This window comes from Pimephales promelas, chromosome 4, assembly GCF_988280905.1.
Source record: "Pimephales promelas chromosome 4, fPimPro1.hap1.1, whole genome shotgun sequence".
Taxonomy (NCBI): domain Eukaryota; kingdom Metazoa; phylum Chordata; class Actinopteri; order Cypriniformes; family Leuciscidae; genus Pimephales; species Pimephales promelas.
The window spans coordinates 43,686,823-43,704,054 of NC_142772.1; the positions used below are offsets into that span (position 1 = coordinate 43,686,823).

The following is a 17,232-nucleotide window of genomic DNA, read 5'->3' on the forward strand; positions in this document are numbered from 1 at the left end:
TTCCTAAAATAGACAGAAATGAGACGGTATGGGTCATACAGTAGGTTACACATAACATGCTCTTTGGCTCTTTTATTAACAGCATCAATATTTCAGGTCATACTATATCCAAAAGCTTCGAGTTTTTGAAAGAAGCCTCTTCTGCTCACCAATGCTGCATTTATTTCACCAAAAATACAGTAAAAACAGTTATACGTTGGGATTTTTTAAATATATATATATATATATATATATTATTTTTAATCACCATTTCACCTTGACTAGTTCAATTTTAAATAGTCTTGAGGTGTGATACTGTAAATACATTTTATATTATTTTTACTAATACTATTATTTTTACTAATTATTTAGTCTCTCAATTAACATGATCATAAGACATAATAAGATTTCATGTCACCTGTATGGCGCTCTAGTTTTAGCGCCATACACATTTATTGCAATATATGAGTTGAACAAAGTTAACAAGACAATAACGCATATAAGTTTTTTTTTTTTTTAATTGCAATGTTAAAGCAGGCTCTAAGTGACCCTATAATTTAAGCAGGGTTGGCAGGTCCACAGTTTTTCTCAACAGTAAACATTATTTGTATCTATAGCTTGTTCTGATAAGAAACAAAGTCTCAGCTTTCAAATTCTGTCCATTTTATAAAAATTATTGATGTTTGATCTCTCAAATGTGACGTGACAGATCATTGTAGCTTCTGAGTTCAAGCAGTTAGTTAGGAGATATTTTTTTCAGATTTGTTAAGAAAATGATACTATCAGTATCGGCATTCTGAATAATCGGTATTGGTATCGGTGGAGGAATTTAGTATCGGTGCATCTCCAAAATATACATTTGGTAGAACCGCTAATGTATCTAAGAAGTGTGCAGAATAAGGGCATATATATATATATATATATATAGTCTTTTACAAGTCTTTTGCCGTATCTTATTGTGGTAGTAAGTCTGCCTGTTTACAGCAAAGAGTTTTTGCTTTTGGCTTAAGGACAGACATAACTACAGTATAAGCGAGAGGGAGAACTGCGTCATATGTTGTGAAGGCTGAAAATCTGATTAACCTACTTTACGGGAAAAAGTGAAATATTTGGGGTTTGCTGCCCGATTTCACAGAAAGGACAACAGTTGATCCTACAAAGAAGTTGGTACGTGACTCACTCAATTGTAAGCAAAGCAATGTGACTACGTAACACTTTTAACAGCATGTCGGAGTATTGTGACAAACAAGTAATAGTAAAGTTGTTTAGTGGGGGAATCTGATGCAACCTGTCATGAACATCAACATCGACAACTTGTATTTTGCTTTAATAAAGCTTATTTTAATTTTTTTTTGCATTGTGATATTATGGAACATTTTCCTCTGTCATTCACATTACTATAGTGCAATAAAATGTCATTCTCATTACAAAAAAAAAAAAGATGTATTATTATTCATAGATCCATGTATTATTTGTTGTACTGCCTTTAATTGCTCATTTAAATTAAATTATTGTATAATTGTTTTTTATTCATTTCTGTATTACAATATTGAGCATTAAAGAGAATTGCACAAAACTGATGGTAATGAGAATTTGCTTATTTTCATGAAAATAATGTCACAATGGGCTTAATTCAAAATATCATTTTCTTAAAGCATTTCTTTTGATTTTGGAGTGAATTGTGACAAGGACATGTTGAGATTCGCACTATGATTAGCTTTTAGTGAGGTTTACTGTAATTGATAGATATATAGTAAAAGGGCGAGAGAGCGAGAGAGAGAGAGAGAGGAATAAAATCACCACTTATTACCTTCATGTAAGCCATAAACCATAATGCATTATGCACAGCTTCTATACAACGATTCACAGTTGCTATGGAGATTTTCATCAATTCTTCAGGAATAGCAGAATTGGCTATTTTCTGGCAGCAGGAAGAGGGAGGCAGTCTATTTTTTGCTTTTTGTTGATGCTTTTGGGATTGATAAAAGTATGTGTTTTTTTCATACTGCTAATCTCTATTTACAATAAACAAAGCAGAGCAGTGCAAAGCTCTGAGAGCGATAAGAGGAGAGGATTTAGCGCCAAGCAAGTAAATTCGGTTCATTTAAATTCTTTTTACTTTAAATTTCACTTTAAAATGTACACATACATATCCAGCATAACATCAAATCTATTTCTTGTGGCAGCTCTCAAAGCTTGTGTCTGAAAGGTTCCCAAAGTTTTCTGCTTCTGCTCCTGTTTTGTTTGTGGAACATTTCCTTTCCTTTATTAAGGCAAACTTTTGTTTTTTACTCGCCACTTCACAGACCTTTAGGTGTGATGTGAATATCAAGTGGCTCTTGAGTTTAAACTGATGCTGAGGCATTTAAGCTCATGTTATATGAGGCTGAAATCAGTAGTTTTTATAGTGAACTCATTTTCATCCTCCAGTGAAACAGAAACGGTAAGAAAGTTGTGTATTCTGTAAACAGAACACTTTGAAATCTGTGAAACAGCAACTTCTCAAGTGTTAGTAAAAGTACAGATGTCAGTGAGGGTAATGGTTAACTGGCTGAAAAAAGATTCAAGTGGAAAACTGAGAACAATTAGAGTTTGATTTAAAATGCATGCACATGCATATGTAAGAACACACATCTGATGATATCATTGTAACACAAACATTACACCTTCACCTTTAAAATTAACTCAGTTGTATTTCTGTCCCCATGATGGATTCTTGGATTTCTCTAAGATGACTTTTGAATTCACTGTCCCACTCACCATGCATACAGAGATCATAGATCAATGTCACACATGCAGTTTTCTTGATTCATAGTTCGTATTAAAGCAGCAAGGGGTACTGAACACAAGGGCTATTTGCAATAAAATGATAGTAATGTGATAGGAACCGTCTGACCTTAAAGGGATACTCCACTTTTTTTTGGAAATAGGCTCATTTTACAACTCCCCCAGAGTTAAACAGTTGAGTTTTACCGTTTTCGAATCGATTCAGCGGATTTTTTTGATATTTAGAAGAATATCAGTAACCAGACAGTTTCTGGTCTCATTGACTTCCATATTAGGAAAAAAATATACTATGGAAGTCAATGAGACCAGAAACTGTCTGTTTACTGATATTCTTCTAAATATCAGAAAATCGGCTGAATACATCTGAAAACGGCAAAACTCAACTGTTTAACTCTGGGGGAGTTGTAAAATGAGCTTATTTCCAAAAAAAAAAAAAAAAAAATGGAGTTTCCCTTTAATATTACATTCTGTTGGCTAGCTGGGTTTCTATCATCATCTACACTTTTACAACATTTGCATATCATTAGATTTGACATAAACACCTGAAGAACAGCCGTATCGCAGGGCATTTTTCCTGGGAAAATTAAAAATATATGATCTTTACATGCGCTCCTGAGTGCCTCTCTTCCGTTCTATGACACATAAAATAAATGCTTATACAATGTTCAGGATAATGGCGAAAGAGCTATTCTGTACTGTGAATGTGTCCTGCAAAGAAAAGGGTTTAATTCAAACTATAGTCTCACATGGCCAGATGGCTCCCATGGGTCCTTGAAATCATTGAAATTTTGTGAATCTGAATTTTTTTTTTTTCAAGGCCCTGGAATTTAAAAAAAAAAAAACATACATAGAAACAGGTCCTTGAAAGTGAATTAATTCATTTTGTGCAAGAAGTTTTCTGGAAAAAATTCCATATTATTCCCTCCGGTCTGCTAATGTGTTATTTCACCAACTGTTCGTGGCCTATGCAGACTAGCTTGCTTGATTTACATTAGTTACGCGCATTTACACGTTACGTCAAGTGTTTCCGTTGCCATGACGTTCATGCACGCACAAAACTACTACGATGGTACCTCAACGTTTGTTGTTGGACACAACAAATGTAAATTTGAGGGTACTGGACCTGGAATGTCCTTGAATTTGGTGTGGGGAAAGGTGTGGGAACCCTGTATATAGTTGTCCATACTGCACAAAAATAACCAAAGTCCAAGCCAGAAAACAGTAAAATGGACCCAAAATTATTCTTATGATGTCTTAATAGAGTCATGCTTAGTGCAACAGACCTGTTTTTGTCAGCTGTATTCATTGATATTGCCCCTGCTGGGGTGGAAAATGGTCTGTTGAATGTTGATCCAGGCTGGAGGCAGGTTAAAGGAGTAGTTCACTATTAAAAAAAAAACTTTTTCTGATAATTTACTCACCCCCATGTCATCCAAGATGTCCATGTCTTTCTTTCTTGAGTCGAAAAAAAAATTAAGGTTTTTGATGAAAACATTCCAGGATTTTTCTTCATATAATGGACTTCAGTGGGAACTAAATGGTTTAAGGTCAAAATGAGTGTTTCATTGCAGCTTCAAAGGGCTTTAAACGACACCAGACGATGAATAAGGGTCTTATCAAGCGAAACGATCGGTTATTTCAAAAATAAATAACACAGTTTAAGTTTTATAAGCTCAAATGGTCGCCTTGCTTTGTTCTGTGATGCGCGTTTGTGCCTGTTTGAACTCGTTCATCAAAATGAACAAATCTTGTTTCGAGTCAATTCGTTCATTTCGTTTATTGAATTAACCAAATGTCTCGAAAAAAGGCTCGTTCGTTTTGATGAACGAGTTCGAACAGGAGAGTCATGAACGCACATCACAGAACAGAGCAAGGCGAGCATTTGAGCTTATACAACTTACACTTTGTTATTTAGTTTTGAAATGAGCGATCGTTTCGCTTGATAAGACCCTTATTCATCGTCTGGTGTCGTTTAAAGCCCTTTGAAGCTGCAATGAAACTCTCATTTGGACCTTGAATCGTTTGGTCCCAGTAAAGTCCATTATATGTAAAAAAAAATCCTGGAATATTTTCATCAAAAACCTTAATTTCTTTTCGACTGAAGAAAGAAAGACATGGACATCTTGGATGACATGGAGGTGAGTAAATTATCAGCAAAAGGTTTTTTTAAGTGAACTACTCCTTTAATGTTGGTCTGCTAGGGTGGATTTGCTGTTCACCAACAAAACTAACCTGATGAAGCTGTTTGGCCGAAAACATCTTGCTGGTTCAACTTGTTATAAGCCTTGTGGGGACATCAGCATATCAGCCATCAAAACACAATAAGTACTGGTCAGGCTGGTTCAATAACAAAGCAATGGTATATAAGAGGAAATTAGATGCACACAACCAAACTGTTATATTTTGTCTATTCCCAGGCTGTGTATCATGTACAGTCAGTGATCTCTGAGATGGCCGTATGGGCCAGACGGGCCAGAGTTTCCCCCCTGCAGCGCTGCCACCACCTCCTCCAGTGCATCTGATCCGCCCAGCCCCGCTAACACCCACCCTGGGCTTCCCTCTCATCGGGCCACCTGGCTTCACTCCGGGCCCATCATGGGAGGATGCCTTTCCAAACCCAAACCAGGTGATGAGCATATAGAAAACCCTCAGTCTGTTGATTAAATCCTGTAATAATTGAGACTTGTGTCTCCACCTATATATAGGTCAGCTAACGTGACCCCTGACTGCTGTTGTGATGTGGCTTTCCTTTAGTGCAGGAGGAATTTTAATGCTCTTAATTGCTGTGTTCAAGAGGATTAGACAGTGGAATATGAGTTGTGTTTCGAACGTTTCACAATGTATCGCCGTTTCTCTTCTATGGCGACTGGGGGAGGGGGTACTACCCAGGGGCACCGAAACGACTTTCATCTGTCCAAAGACTCAGTTGTGAAAGTGTGATTGTGGGCGTTGGATTTCAGAGGGTGCAGAGAGAGGCTGAACGGTCCAAGCCAGTCAGTCACTGTACTTGGACATAATATGGCTTTCAATTCTGTTGTAAGCATTCAGTTGGTCAGAGCACCAGAATCACGAGGAAGTTGATTTACTCAATGATTTCATCACAAGCAGGTTAATCTATTAAGGTTCCTTTCATCTCAGATAGTGAATGTGGGTCATTCTCAAGAAATGGGAAAAGATTTTTTCAGCAAAGATGCATTAAATTGATCAAAAGTGACAATTAAGACATTTAAAGGTGCAGTGTGTATTTTTTAGCGACATCTAGCGTTTCGGTTGCGAGTTGCACTAAGGGCTCAGCCCACTGCTCACCCCTCCCTTTCAAAGAAGCTACGGTGGCTAAAACGGGACAAATATCTAACATAAGGGATAAACAAATTAGAGCTTCTGAGTCAGTAGCCACTTTCAAGAAACTGCTGAAGACGTATCTTTCTCGGCACTATCGGCAGCACTTGATTCAGTAGTACTAACACTTTCTCTTCTCTTGTATTCTATTTAAAGGGTAACTAAACCCCTGGTCAAAGCCTGACTCCACCCACTGGCAATATTTGAAAATGCTGAAAAAGTGGGTAGACCTCAGTGGAGATATAGATGCTAAAAAAAATAGATGTAATAAATAGATGCTAAAATACTCTATCCTGATCGTTTTCAATACTCACAATTCCAACTCCTGACTCCCTACAGTGGTTTTGATGACACAAGATGGGTTTTTATATTGCCAAGGGCGTAGCTCGCGTGGTGAGCTGAAACCTGCGTACGTCACGAAGTGCGGAACATCCAATAGGAAAATTCAACTGCAGTAGCCACCGTTCAACCTGAAGAGGGCAGCACTAAGACGCTTTTACACCATATATTGTAGAAATAGAACACTTTATAAACAAATGTCAAAAAAGTTACTCGAATCAATGACTGGTATCAATAAAGATCCCTTCTTACCGATCATTAACTAAAAAAAGTTGGTTTAGTGTTTAGTTACTCTTTAAAAAAAAAACTGCACTAAAATTAAACTGAGAGGGGTTATAGCACTTACGTATTGTTGTCCTACTGTTAGTTTAACTGCCTCTATTGTTCTCAATTGTAAGTCGCTTTGGATAAAACGCGTCTGCTAAATGAATAAATGTAAATGTAATGTAAATATCGTCGTCTGAGACAGCAGATATTAGCCAGAGTAAGCCAAGAGTGTGTAACATTGTCACTGTTTCTGCACCACAGTCCATTATAAACCACATCATGGATAAAGTTTACAAAGCCATAGTCAGGTGAGGATCAAGGGTCTTAATATATAATATAATTATAGTAATCAGCTGATTGTCTCACAAACGTAACCCACACATTTCTCCCCACATAGCAAACCCATAATACAAAATTTTAAAAAACAGGGTGGTGATGGTGCAGTGGATAAGACACATGCCTTTGGTGTGAGAGACCCGGGTTCGAATCCACTGTGAGACACCAATGTGTCCCTGAGCAAGACACTTAACCCCTAGTTGCTCCAGAGCCGTGCGACCTCTGACATATATAGCAAATGTAAGTACTTTTGGATAAAAGCGTCAGCTAAATGAATAAATGTAAAAGTTTAACAGGCTATAATATGAGCTGTTACTGTGGCTGAGCTGGTTAAACCGTAAAGCCTTGTTTAAACTTGACGCGTATTCCGCATGAGCCCAAAGGTGCGCGCGGCAAAAATGACATGATTGTAACAGCGCACGCCTCTGCATCCCCTAGACACCATTTACTACAGGAATTATAATAGGCTTTCTTCTCTGATTTTGAAAACTCTTTGCGATCGACTTAAAAAGCTTCTAAGATCGACTTGTCGACCGCGATCAACGGGTTGGTGATTCCTGTACCATTACTGTTTTACGGTCAATGACAAGAGTATTAATCAGCCATCTCACGAACGTAACCAGCACATTTATCCCCACATAGCAAAGCCATAACACAGCAAGGGAGAAGAACTAAATTACATGAACCGTCCAACTACATATTTTACACCACTGACAAGGAAAAAGTCACTACTGCGGTGTTTATGGCTAGCTTCCAGCTTTCTGCTGTTTCTCTTTCAAGGTAGTGACGAAACGCGCGCTGTTTGTTCGCTGTCGACTACATGACGTCACAATATGTCAACCTTCATAGAAGGGGGTGCCCGCGGTTATGTAGATATAAATCTCTCCTTCTAAGGTAATAAAAACATTACGGTTTATTAAGTAAGTTCTTTAAACACCACTGAAAACATAGTTAATGGATGTCATATTGCATTTCTGTTAGATACTCAATTTTTACACATTGCACCTTTAAATTTACAAAAGATTTTTATTTCAAATGAATGCTGCTCTTTCTATTCATTAAAGAATCCTGAAAAGAGCATAAGAGTAGTTCAAACGAAATCTTGTGCGGTTTCTAATTTTTATAAGCTCTTCATGATTTTGGTCAAAATACCATCATATGTAGCTACGCACATACAACGAGCACATTTATCCCAGCACACAGCTTTGTTTTGGATGTTCGGTAAGTTCCATCATGAATTATAAGTTATAAAAACTGACCAATCAGGTTGTGAACATTCCTTTAGGTTCGGTGTTGAAAAGCGAGGAGTGTGAACACACCCTTAAAATGTATGGACTATACATACCAAGACTTCTTTTAAAAATTGTCAAATGCAGTTGAAAAGAAGGCGAGAGAAATTCTGGATTTTTTTGAGGAAAACTTAAAGAAAAAAATACTTTAATTGAGATAAAAGCAAGTTAAGAATTATCATTATTATTTTTAAGAAAATTAAAATGTAAATAAATGGGGAAATATTCACTAATATTTTAATGAAAAAAAAGATTATATTTATTATTGATAGTATTTATTAAATGTATTTTTCCTCTATTAACCACTAAATATAATCCACCAAATAACATGACTATGTTTCTGTTTCCTGTTACATTTTATCAGTGGTAAGTCATAAATGGTACCGTGTTTTAAGAATTATGTAATCAGTATTTCAAACTGCTCCATAAAAATGACATTTGTTAACTTTGAAGAAGTATGATGTTGACTCCAAATCCAAATTAATGAAAACCTTTCAACCCGTTTTGTTGAGCGGTCACTGAAATTAAAATGATCAAATGTCAAGTGGGAATGGGAACATAATATTACAGCACTGGATCTATTGCTCAATTGAAGCCCACAGCCAAAACAACCAAAATGTAGGCTACACACCTTACACATATACATGTCATTTATGCCCATAGATAGTTTCTTTCTTGTAGGCTTAATTTAGGGTAATGAGATTTTGAGTGCGGTTTCTTCCATTAAATGAGCCCTTAGGGGAGTATGTTCTCTAAATGATCTGTCAGATGTTATTTTCTCTGTTCTGACACTGAAAACAAAGCGTCTGGAGCCAGCTCTGTGATGGCGAGTTTTCTTTCCTTTCCTCTGCCGGCTCAGTCATCTTGCATGATTTTCCATTGATTTTAATTAAGCTTCACTCAGCAGGTGTGAATTCCTGTGTGATTAAGGCATAAGAAGCAGGTCCTCAGCACATTTTTCCAGCTAGAGAGAAAGCCAGCAAGATCGAACTGTAATGGAAGCACATTGCACAATCGCCTTCGATAAAGACTATACATTAAATAGTCCTTCACTTTCCAGTGTTCTTCTCCAGCTTATTATGCTATTTCTACAGAAATAAAGACTGTAGTTATACACTTAGAAAAAAAAAATAAGGTTCTTTATTGGCATTTATGGTTCCATGAAGAACCTTTAACATCAATGGAACCTTTCTAAAATGTTCTTCACACTAAGGCACTGAAATGTTCTTTGGGAACCGGAAATAATTCTTCAATGACATTGCTGTGAAGACCCTTTATTTGAAGTGTATATTAGGTTCAATTTCACTTGAATTTGCTCTGAAACATCAAATGTCTGTCTGAAGCTAAGTTTCTTAATGAGGTACCTACATATTAAAAATACTATCCGTTTTGTCATTGCACATAATTTGCCTTGGGAGTTCAATATGGCAACATACACTCTTAGAAGAAATGGTTCTATTTAGAACCAGAAATGGTTCCATCCCCCGCTTCATATATGGAACTCCAAAATGGTTTTATATAGAACCATTTTTTTGGTAAAAGGTTCTATTGGCCAAGTATGGAACCCCAGGGTTCTATATAGAACCCAGAGGAACCCTTTTTTAAGAGTTTATAGAACCTTTTAGGGGTTCTAAATACGTAGCGCTGATAGAACCTTTTAAGGTTCTATATAGAACCTTTTCTTCTAAGAGTGTATAAATCCCAATGCATTGTTGTTTATTGCTTCAATTAAAGTTCAATTTGTATTAAACAAATTGACCTGTTATCTCTATGATGTACTTATATCATGCAATTTTGTTGCAGTAGAGGTCAAAGTTGAGCTCAATCTTTTGGACAAAGAGAAGGAGGTGGACCTGATGTCTCCTAATGGAAAAGCCAGTCCATTTTCAGAATGCAGACCCAACGGATCTCTGGGACACTGTTCGGACGAGGACAGCATGACGTTGCGGCCGCAGCGTAAACACAGAGATTTCATAGAGGCGTCTGTCTGCCACGTAAAAGACCTTGAGAATGGACAGTAAGTTTTTTATTTATTGCTCCTATTGGGGTTTTTAAAAAGTCTTTGTTACAAAGTTATAAGCCATGAACCAAGCCAACCAGCTATGAGGCGAATCATAACATTCAAGGGTTAGTTCACCCAAAAATGAAAATTAAGTCATTAATTACTCACCCCCATGCTGTACCAACCCCGTAAGACCTTCATTCGTCTTCGGAACACAAATGAAGAAATTTTTGATTAAATTTAAGAGGTGGATCACTGCTATAGGCTGCCTAAGGGATCGAAACTTGACGGCCCAGAAACATAATGAAGAAGATGTTTAAATATTCCATGTGACTACAGAGGCTCAAGTATAAGTTTATCAAGCGACGAGAATAGTTTTTTTCCGAAAAAACAAACAAAAATAACGACTTTATTCGACTATTCCTTTTCTTCCTTGTAGGCCTGAGACGAAAGTTCAAGAGATTTCCACGACGCATGCGCGAGAACTGCGATCTTCTTCAACTACTTCAGTTCAGTTCTCGCGCATGCGTCATGGAAATCTCTTGAACTCTTGTCTCAGGCCCACAAGGAAGAATAAAGTCGTTATTTTTGTTTGCAACCTTTGAATGCATCAATATTGGGTTGTGTTTTGGACGTTAGAGCTGTGCTGATCGTATGTGTTCTGTTGTGTTTGGCAGAATGCGTGAGGTGGATTTGGGGGCAGGTCGTGCTCTGCTCATTAAGGAACACGGAGAATTCTTTGCAATGGGACACAAGTGCCCACATTATGGGGCTCCACTGGTCAAAGGTGAGCGGCATCCTGTGGAGCTCTCCTGGTCCTCTACATTCCAGAGCTAAGGATGCTAATGGCTCTCAGAGATCAACTATTTGAACTGAATGTTTTCTATTTACTTAAATATTTAGCTGTATGCCTTTCCAAATAGCAAAACAGATTGTTATTTCAGTATTACTGTGTATTAAAAAACTATTCTTCTCTATTAGGCGTGCTATCAAAAGGACATGTACGATGTCCATGGCATGGGGCATGTTTTAACATTGCTACGGGTGATATTGAGGACTTTCCTGGACTAGACAGTTTGCCTACCTTCCAGGTAACAAAAATATATACTTTGTATATTTACTTATATATATATATATATATATATATATATATATATATATATATATATATACACACGTTGCAAATTCATTTTGTATTGGATTACGTTTTTAATTTGTGATTTTAGTGTATTTGCAGTTTGGAATTTTTATCCTATATTTAAATAACAAAATGAACTTATTGATAAATTGTTTAATTCAATTCAAGTTTATCTGGAGTATTCTGTTTTCAGTCAGAGATGAGTGAGTCTAAGTGATTCCCATATGGAAGTAATATACAACTATAACATGATATAAGAATCATGACTTTTGAGTGAAAGTTAAACATCAAAGTTAAAAGTTAAACGTTGATGCACAAATAGTGAACGAAATCTATTGATGGAAAAAAAGCATATTCCCAAAAAGACTTGTACATGGTACATAGCCTACTGCTGATCAGAAGAGAGAAAATGAACCTCAGTATGTGTCATCACTAAACAGAGGGGGTGTTTTCATAATCCCACTGTTATGTAATTATCTACCATGTCGATTTTCTGTTCTCATTATTTCAGGTCAGAGTCGAAAAGGAGAAGGTGATAATAAGAGCAAACAAGCAGGTAAAGAGTCTCTCTGTGTCTGGAGTATGTGTGTAAAGAGAGTTAAATTTAACAACAGTTGTAAATGGTAATGTGTGGGAAATCATCTGTTTCCTGACAGGCCCTTCAGACTCAGCGGCGGTCAAAGGCCATGTCAAAATGTTCAGCGGTCATCAATTCCAGCACTGGATTCAGCCACGTTCTCATTATTGGATCAGGTTGCAGCCATAATGTTATAAAATGCACTTAACATGGGGGCAAATTCACTAGATAGTGTTGTTCTAGAAAGGAATCAATCTTAGTGCATATTCATTAAAAGGATGCATGTTTACCATAATCAATTACTCAGAGATTAAGTACTATAGCGCAAAACTAGACTTAACTGCTTTTAAACCTGGGTAAAGGGACATTTAACACTTGTTACCTGGGTTTGTGAAACCCTTAGCATGACATGCACTCTCAGAAAAAAAGGTACAAAAGCCGTCACTGGGGCTGTACCTTTTCAAAAGGGAAAACTTTTGTCCATTTTAGGAACTAATATGTATATTTTAGGTGCTAATATGGACATTTAGGTGCTAATATGTACATTTTAAGTACTATTATGTACATTCTAGGTGCTAATATGGACAATTAAGAGCTAATGTGTACATTTTAGGAGCTAATATGGACATTTTAGGTGCTAATATGGACATTTTAGGTGCTATTATGTACATTTTAGGTGCTAATATGGACATTTAGGTGCTAATATGTACATTTTAAGTACTATTATGTACATTCTAGGTGCTAATATGGACAATTAAGAGCTAATGTGTACATTTTAGGTGCTGTTATGTACATTTCAGGTGCTAGTATGTACATTTTAGGTGCTATTATGTATATTTCAGGTGCTAATATGTACATTTTAGGTGCTATTATGTACATTTTAGGAGCTAATATGGACATTTTAGGTGCTGTTATGTACATTTCAGGTGCTAGTATGTACATTTTAGGTGCTATTATGTATATTTCAGGTGCTAATATGTACATTTTAGGTGTTAATATGGACATTTAGGTGCTATTATGTATACATTTTAGGTGCTATTATGTACATTTTAGGTACCAATATGCACCCTTTAGGCACTTTTGAAAAGGTACAGCCCCAGTGACGGCTTTTGTACCTTTTTCTCTGAGAGTGTGACGTGACATGACAAAAGAAAAGACTCATACTGCCATTCCTTTACATATAATTTCCTGATTTCATTTGTATTTCTTAAACATGTTTTATGGCAGATAAAGAGCTGAATTTCTACATTTGTTACAGACTAAACTGTCCAAAGTTTGCATTCCATCTTTAAACATTATACAATGCAATTACTGATTGCTAAGTTAAAATAAAGATAAAACGTAAGAGATAACATCCAAAGCATCGGCTAAAATCATGCATTTATATTTAGATTAGAGTTCAAGATAAAGACAGCCACTCGTCTTTCACACACACAAAAAGTCAGCTCAATAAACTACACATACATCACCACATGTGGCATGTTAATTTCAGTTTTTAATATTGAACTTACTGGAAAAACCGATAATAGGAAAGCAAATGGTCTTACCTCTGTTGATGTTCTCACTCAGGTCCTGCTGCTCTGGTGTGCGCTGAGACTCTGAGGCAGGAGGGCTTCACTGACCGTATAGTGATGTGCACCATGGACAAACATCTGCCTTACGACAGGCCTAAACTGAGTAAGGTTTGTACACAGAACAGTCCATAGAACAGAGTGAGATTTAAGATTTACAATCCAAAATTAACATCAAACTGTTTTTCCAATATTTTTTTTTTCTCTTGACCTCAAGTATGCTAAAATGCAGCAGGCATAATAATATTGATTTGATGCTTTCCTCTTCAGTCTTTAGAGAGCACAGCTGAGCATCTGCAGTTGCGATCCTCTGACTTCTTTCAAGTGCACGACATAGAGATCCTTTTAGAGAAAGAGGTGAGACCCTTTTGCCTGAAATTTACTAAGGTTTACTCCTTTTAATGAGGAAAACCCAGACAACTTCTGGCAAATTTAGATTTGCTCTAAAAGTTAGTCTTGCAAAGAGCTCATTCAAGCCCATTTCCAATCTGTAGAAATCGCGGCACCGATCAGAAACGTTGGGGCGGGCTTTACACGATGACGACAGCACTGGGATTTTGAAGCATATTTTGTAGCCTACATTACAAAGATGGATGCGGCCGTCGTTTGAATCAGCTATCACGTCTGTTTTAAGTGTTTTGAACGTTTCCTTTTTGTTAAAAACCGAGCAAAGAACAACACTCGGAGATGTTTCTCCGCCGCTCTGCATACGTCATCTCCTCCATCATTCTGATTGGTTTTAGGTCTACCCGCGACATCCGTTGGTGACGCCCCTCTGGGAATGATTTGTCTCAGTTAACATAACTAAGTTACAACTGAGAACGGTCTGGTTTTAACCAGACTAAGGAAAAATAGCCTCTTTGGAAAAAAAAAAAAATGTACCTATGCAGTTTCTGTCCAGTAAGTGGCGCTGAAAACTGAAACAGATGAACGGGAATCTGGCAACGTTTTATTACATTGGTTGTTGTACGTATCGCGGTGGTTCGGAAATGAAATGTCTGGTGAGTGGCGCTAAAAGTGTTAACAAAAGCAAACGTGAGATAACCATGCGATTTCAACTTGCTTCTACAATCGTGTAGAAGTGTTTGTAGCTACAAGGATCTGCACTTAAAATAAGCCTTTTGTAATCGTTAATTTGCCCCTTTCATAATTTGTTAGAAAAGGAATAAAGGTTGTTGGTGTTTTACTGCCTCTAGCATTCTTTTCAGCTGGAAACGGCAGTGAATATTATAGCCATATTTGTCGAGTTTTTCAAAAATTTTCGTTGAGCTTATGGTGGGGGAAAAAAAGACAAATATGATTCTAATCTCTTTCAGCACATTTCAAAAAAGTACTGCGGTGGGACAATGGTATAGTGATGGTATCAGATGGTAAAACTATAGGTATTTTTAAATACTTTATTGGGACACTCTTAAAAGTAAAGCCGCGTTTCCACCGCAGGAACTTTCCCCAGGAACTAGGAACTTTGGGGTGGTACTCGGTGTGTTTACACCGCAGGAACCAGGGTCTAAATGAAGTTCCGGGTAAAAATCCCCCCCCCCCCCATCAGAAAGTCCCTGCTGGCGAGGTGGTTCAGGAACTTTCCGGGTGGGACTTTTTCGCTGAACAATGCTGATTGGTTCTTCTTACCACACTATTCTTTCTGCCCATGGCGCGGTCAATGTCCGCTGATAAAAAACGTCTACTTTTATATCTAGCATTACGAGCTTTCTGAATACGCTTTGGGTGCTCTTCTCTTTTCTGCCGTTTTGTTAATTACTTCGTTAGTAAACCAATCGCACACAAAAGCATCAAAGCTTGAATCTCCTCCATACAAAACTCAAAACAAACGCGCAGGCTAGGAAGAGCAGTCACACGCAGTTTAACATAATCTTCCCGCCTCGGACAGGTACTTTAGTACGCGGTGAAAACGAGTAAGCAAGTGGTCTGGGGAAAAAAAAGTTCCTGTTAAAAAAGTTCCTGGGACAAATAGTTCCTGGTAATTGCGGTGGAAACGCGGCTTAAGGTTCTTTATTGGCATTTATGGGTCCATGGAGAACCTTAAACATCCATGGAACCTTTCCATTGTACAAAAGCTACTTAATAGTGGAGCAAAGTGCTTTGATTTTTTACATTTCCTTCAAACATGGTTCTTTCAATAACTTCTTTGGAGAACCCAAAAGGTTTTTTCAATGGCATTGCTGAGAAAACCCTCTCATGGTATCTTTATTTCTATGAGTGTACCTCCAAGAATACCCTTTGGTACCATTTTATTAGTGAAATGACCCAGTATCTCAATAATTGAGTCTAAATACATGTCATTTTTTACAAATGTATATGCAGAATTACATAAACTGCCATGTTTCTTCATAGGTTGTTTCTGTGGATGTAAAGACACGGACTGTGATATTTCGGGATGGTTTTAAAATGGAGTATCGAAAACTCTTCATTGCCACTGGGAGCAGGTATAGGCCACACATGATTAACTATTGATCCTATGAGTATTTAAAAAAGTGTTGAATTAATAAGTTTCATCTTTATAGACCCAAACCTCTGAGCTACAAAGGCAAAGACGTGGGAAATGTGTTTCACCTCAGAACACCAGAGGATGCAAACGGCATCGCTACACTCGCCAGCAGTAAGAATGCCGTCATTGTGGGAACCTCGTTTATTGGTGAGAGCTTATGGGAAATTTACATAAAGTTTTTTAGTCTCTGTTTAGTTGAATACATTCATGTCTCTAGTCATTTGCACTTGCCACATTTCTTGTGTTTAGCTATACAGTGGCTCCAGAAAGTATGTAGACACTTAAGTGTTAGTTCACCCAAAAATGAAAATTCAGTCATCATTTACTCACCCTCATGTCGTTCCAAATCCGTACGACTTTTGTTCATCTTCGAAACAAAGAACACGAGAAGGGACCTCATTTGTTCTTGCTGAAGCTCAAACGTGCTGCGTAACACGAGACGGAACCTCGTTGGTTCTTGACTTGTTGGAAGCTCAACGTGGTGCGTAACACGAGAATGAACATCGTTAGATTCTCTTACATCAAGCAAGCATGCTTGAGCTTCTGTTTACCTTATCTGATGTCCATTAATCAATGTGAGTAAAGGCCTAACTGTAGTGTATACATTCACACCGCCGCCGACTTGAGCTTCCAAAGCGGCCGGAAGTCATTCATTTTCAATGGAAGCTGGCTTCTCTCAGCTGCAAGGAGCGTCAAATTCCTCGGCGTCGCGTTTTGGGCGTTAAAAGAAGATCAACTTTATGATAATGAGCTTTGACGCGGTTCAGCGGCAAACGCCAGCAACCAAACGGAATATGTCCTTCACGCTGGCTGATTCCGGAGAAACACACAATGTATACTTTCGTTCCTACCAAAACATTAGTTCCGAGAAAATGGAAGAGAAGCTTATCATCGCCGTTGCTGTGATTCCTGCTGGTTTGGTATCATTTATGATATGACGTTGTTTGCTTAGGAACCGCATGAGCGCAACTTTTATTTTGAAATATTTACGAACGCTCGTATGCGTAAAGCGGGAATGCAATTAATTTGCTCATGGTGACACCGATTTGACCGCAAATAATAGGCTAATAATAATAGCTAACTATTTTTTCCCGACCAAATG

At 37.5% G+C, this 17,232-nt stretch overlaps 1 protein-coding gene across 3 annotated transcripts in view; it reads left to right on the forward strand.

The window, feature by feature from the left end:
- Positions 1-17,232, forward strand: part of aifm3 (AIF family member 3) — a 30,181-nt gene that overhangs the window by 5,383 nt on the left and 7,566 nt on the right. For 2 of the 3 annotated variants that reach the window (XM_039659441.2, XM_039659442.2), the window contains exons 2-11: positions 5,184-5,392; positions 10,140-10,353; positions 11,016-11,125; positions 11,320-11,429; positions 11,988-12,032; positions 12,133-12,229; positions 13,623-13,735; positions 13,895-13,981; positions 15,977-16,068; positions 16,147-16,277. In XM_039659441.2, the coding sequence (XP_039515375.2) occupies positions 5,362-5,392; positions 10,140-10,353; positions 11,016-11,125; positions 11,320-11,429; positions 11,988-12,032; positions 12,133-12,229; positions 13,623-13,735; positions 13,895-13,981; positions 15,977-16,068; positions 16,147-16,277 (1,030 nt within the window). In that variant the 5' untranslated portion in view covers positions 5,184-5,361. The remainder of the gene's footprint in view (positions 1-5,183; positions 5,393-10,139; positions 10,354-11,015; positions 11,126-11,319; positions 11,430-11,987; positions 12,033-12,132; positions 12,230-13,622; positions 13,736-13,894; positions 13,982-15,976; positions 16,069-16,146; positions 16,278-17,232) is intronic. The other variant, XM_039659444.2, reaches the window with a different exon arrangement.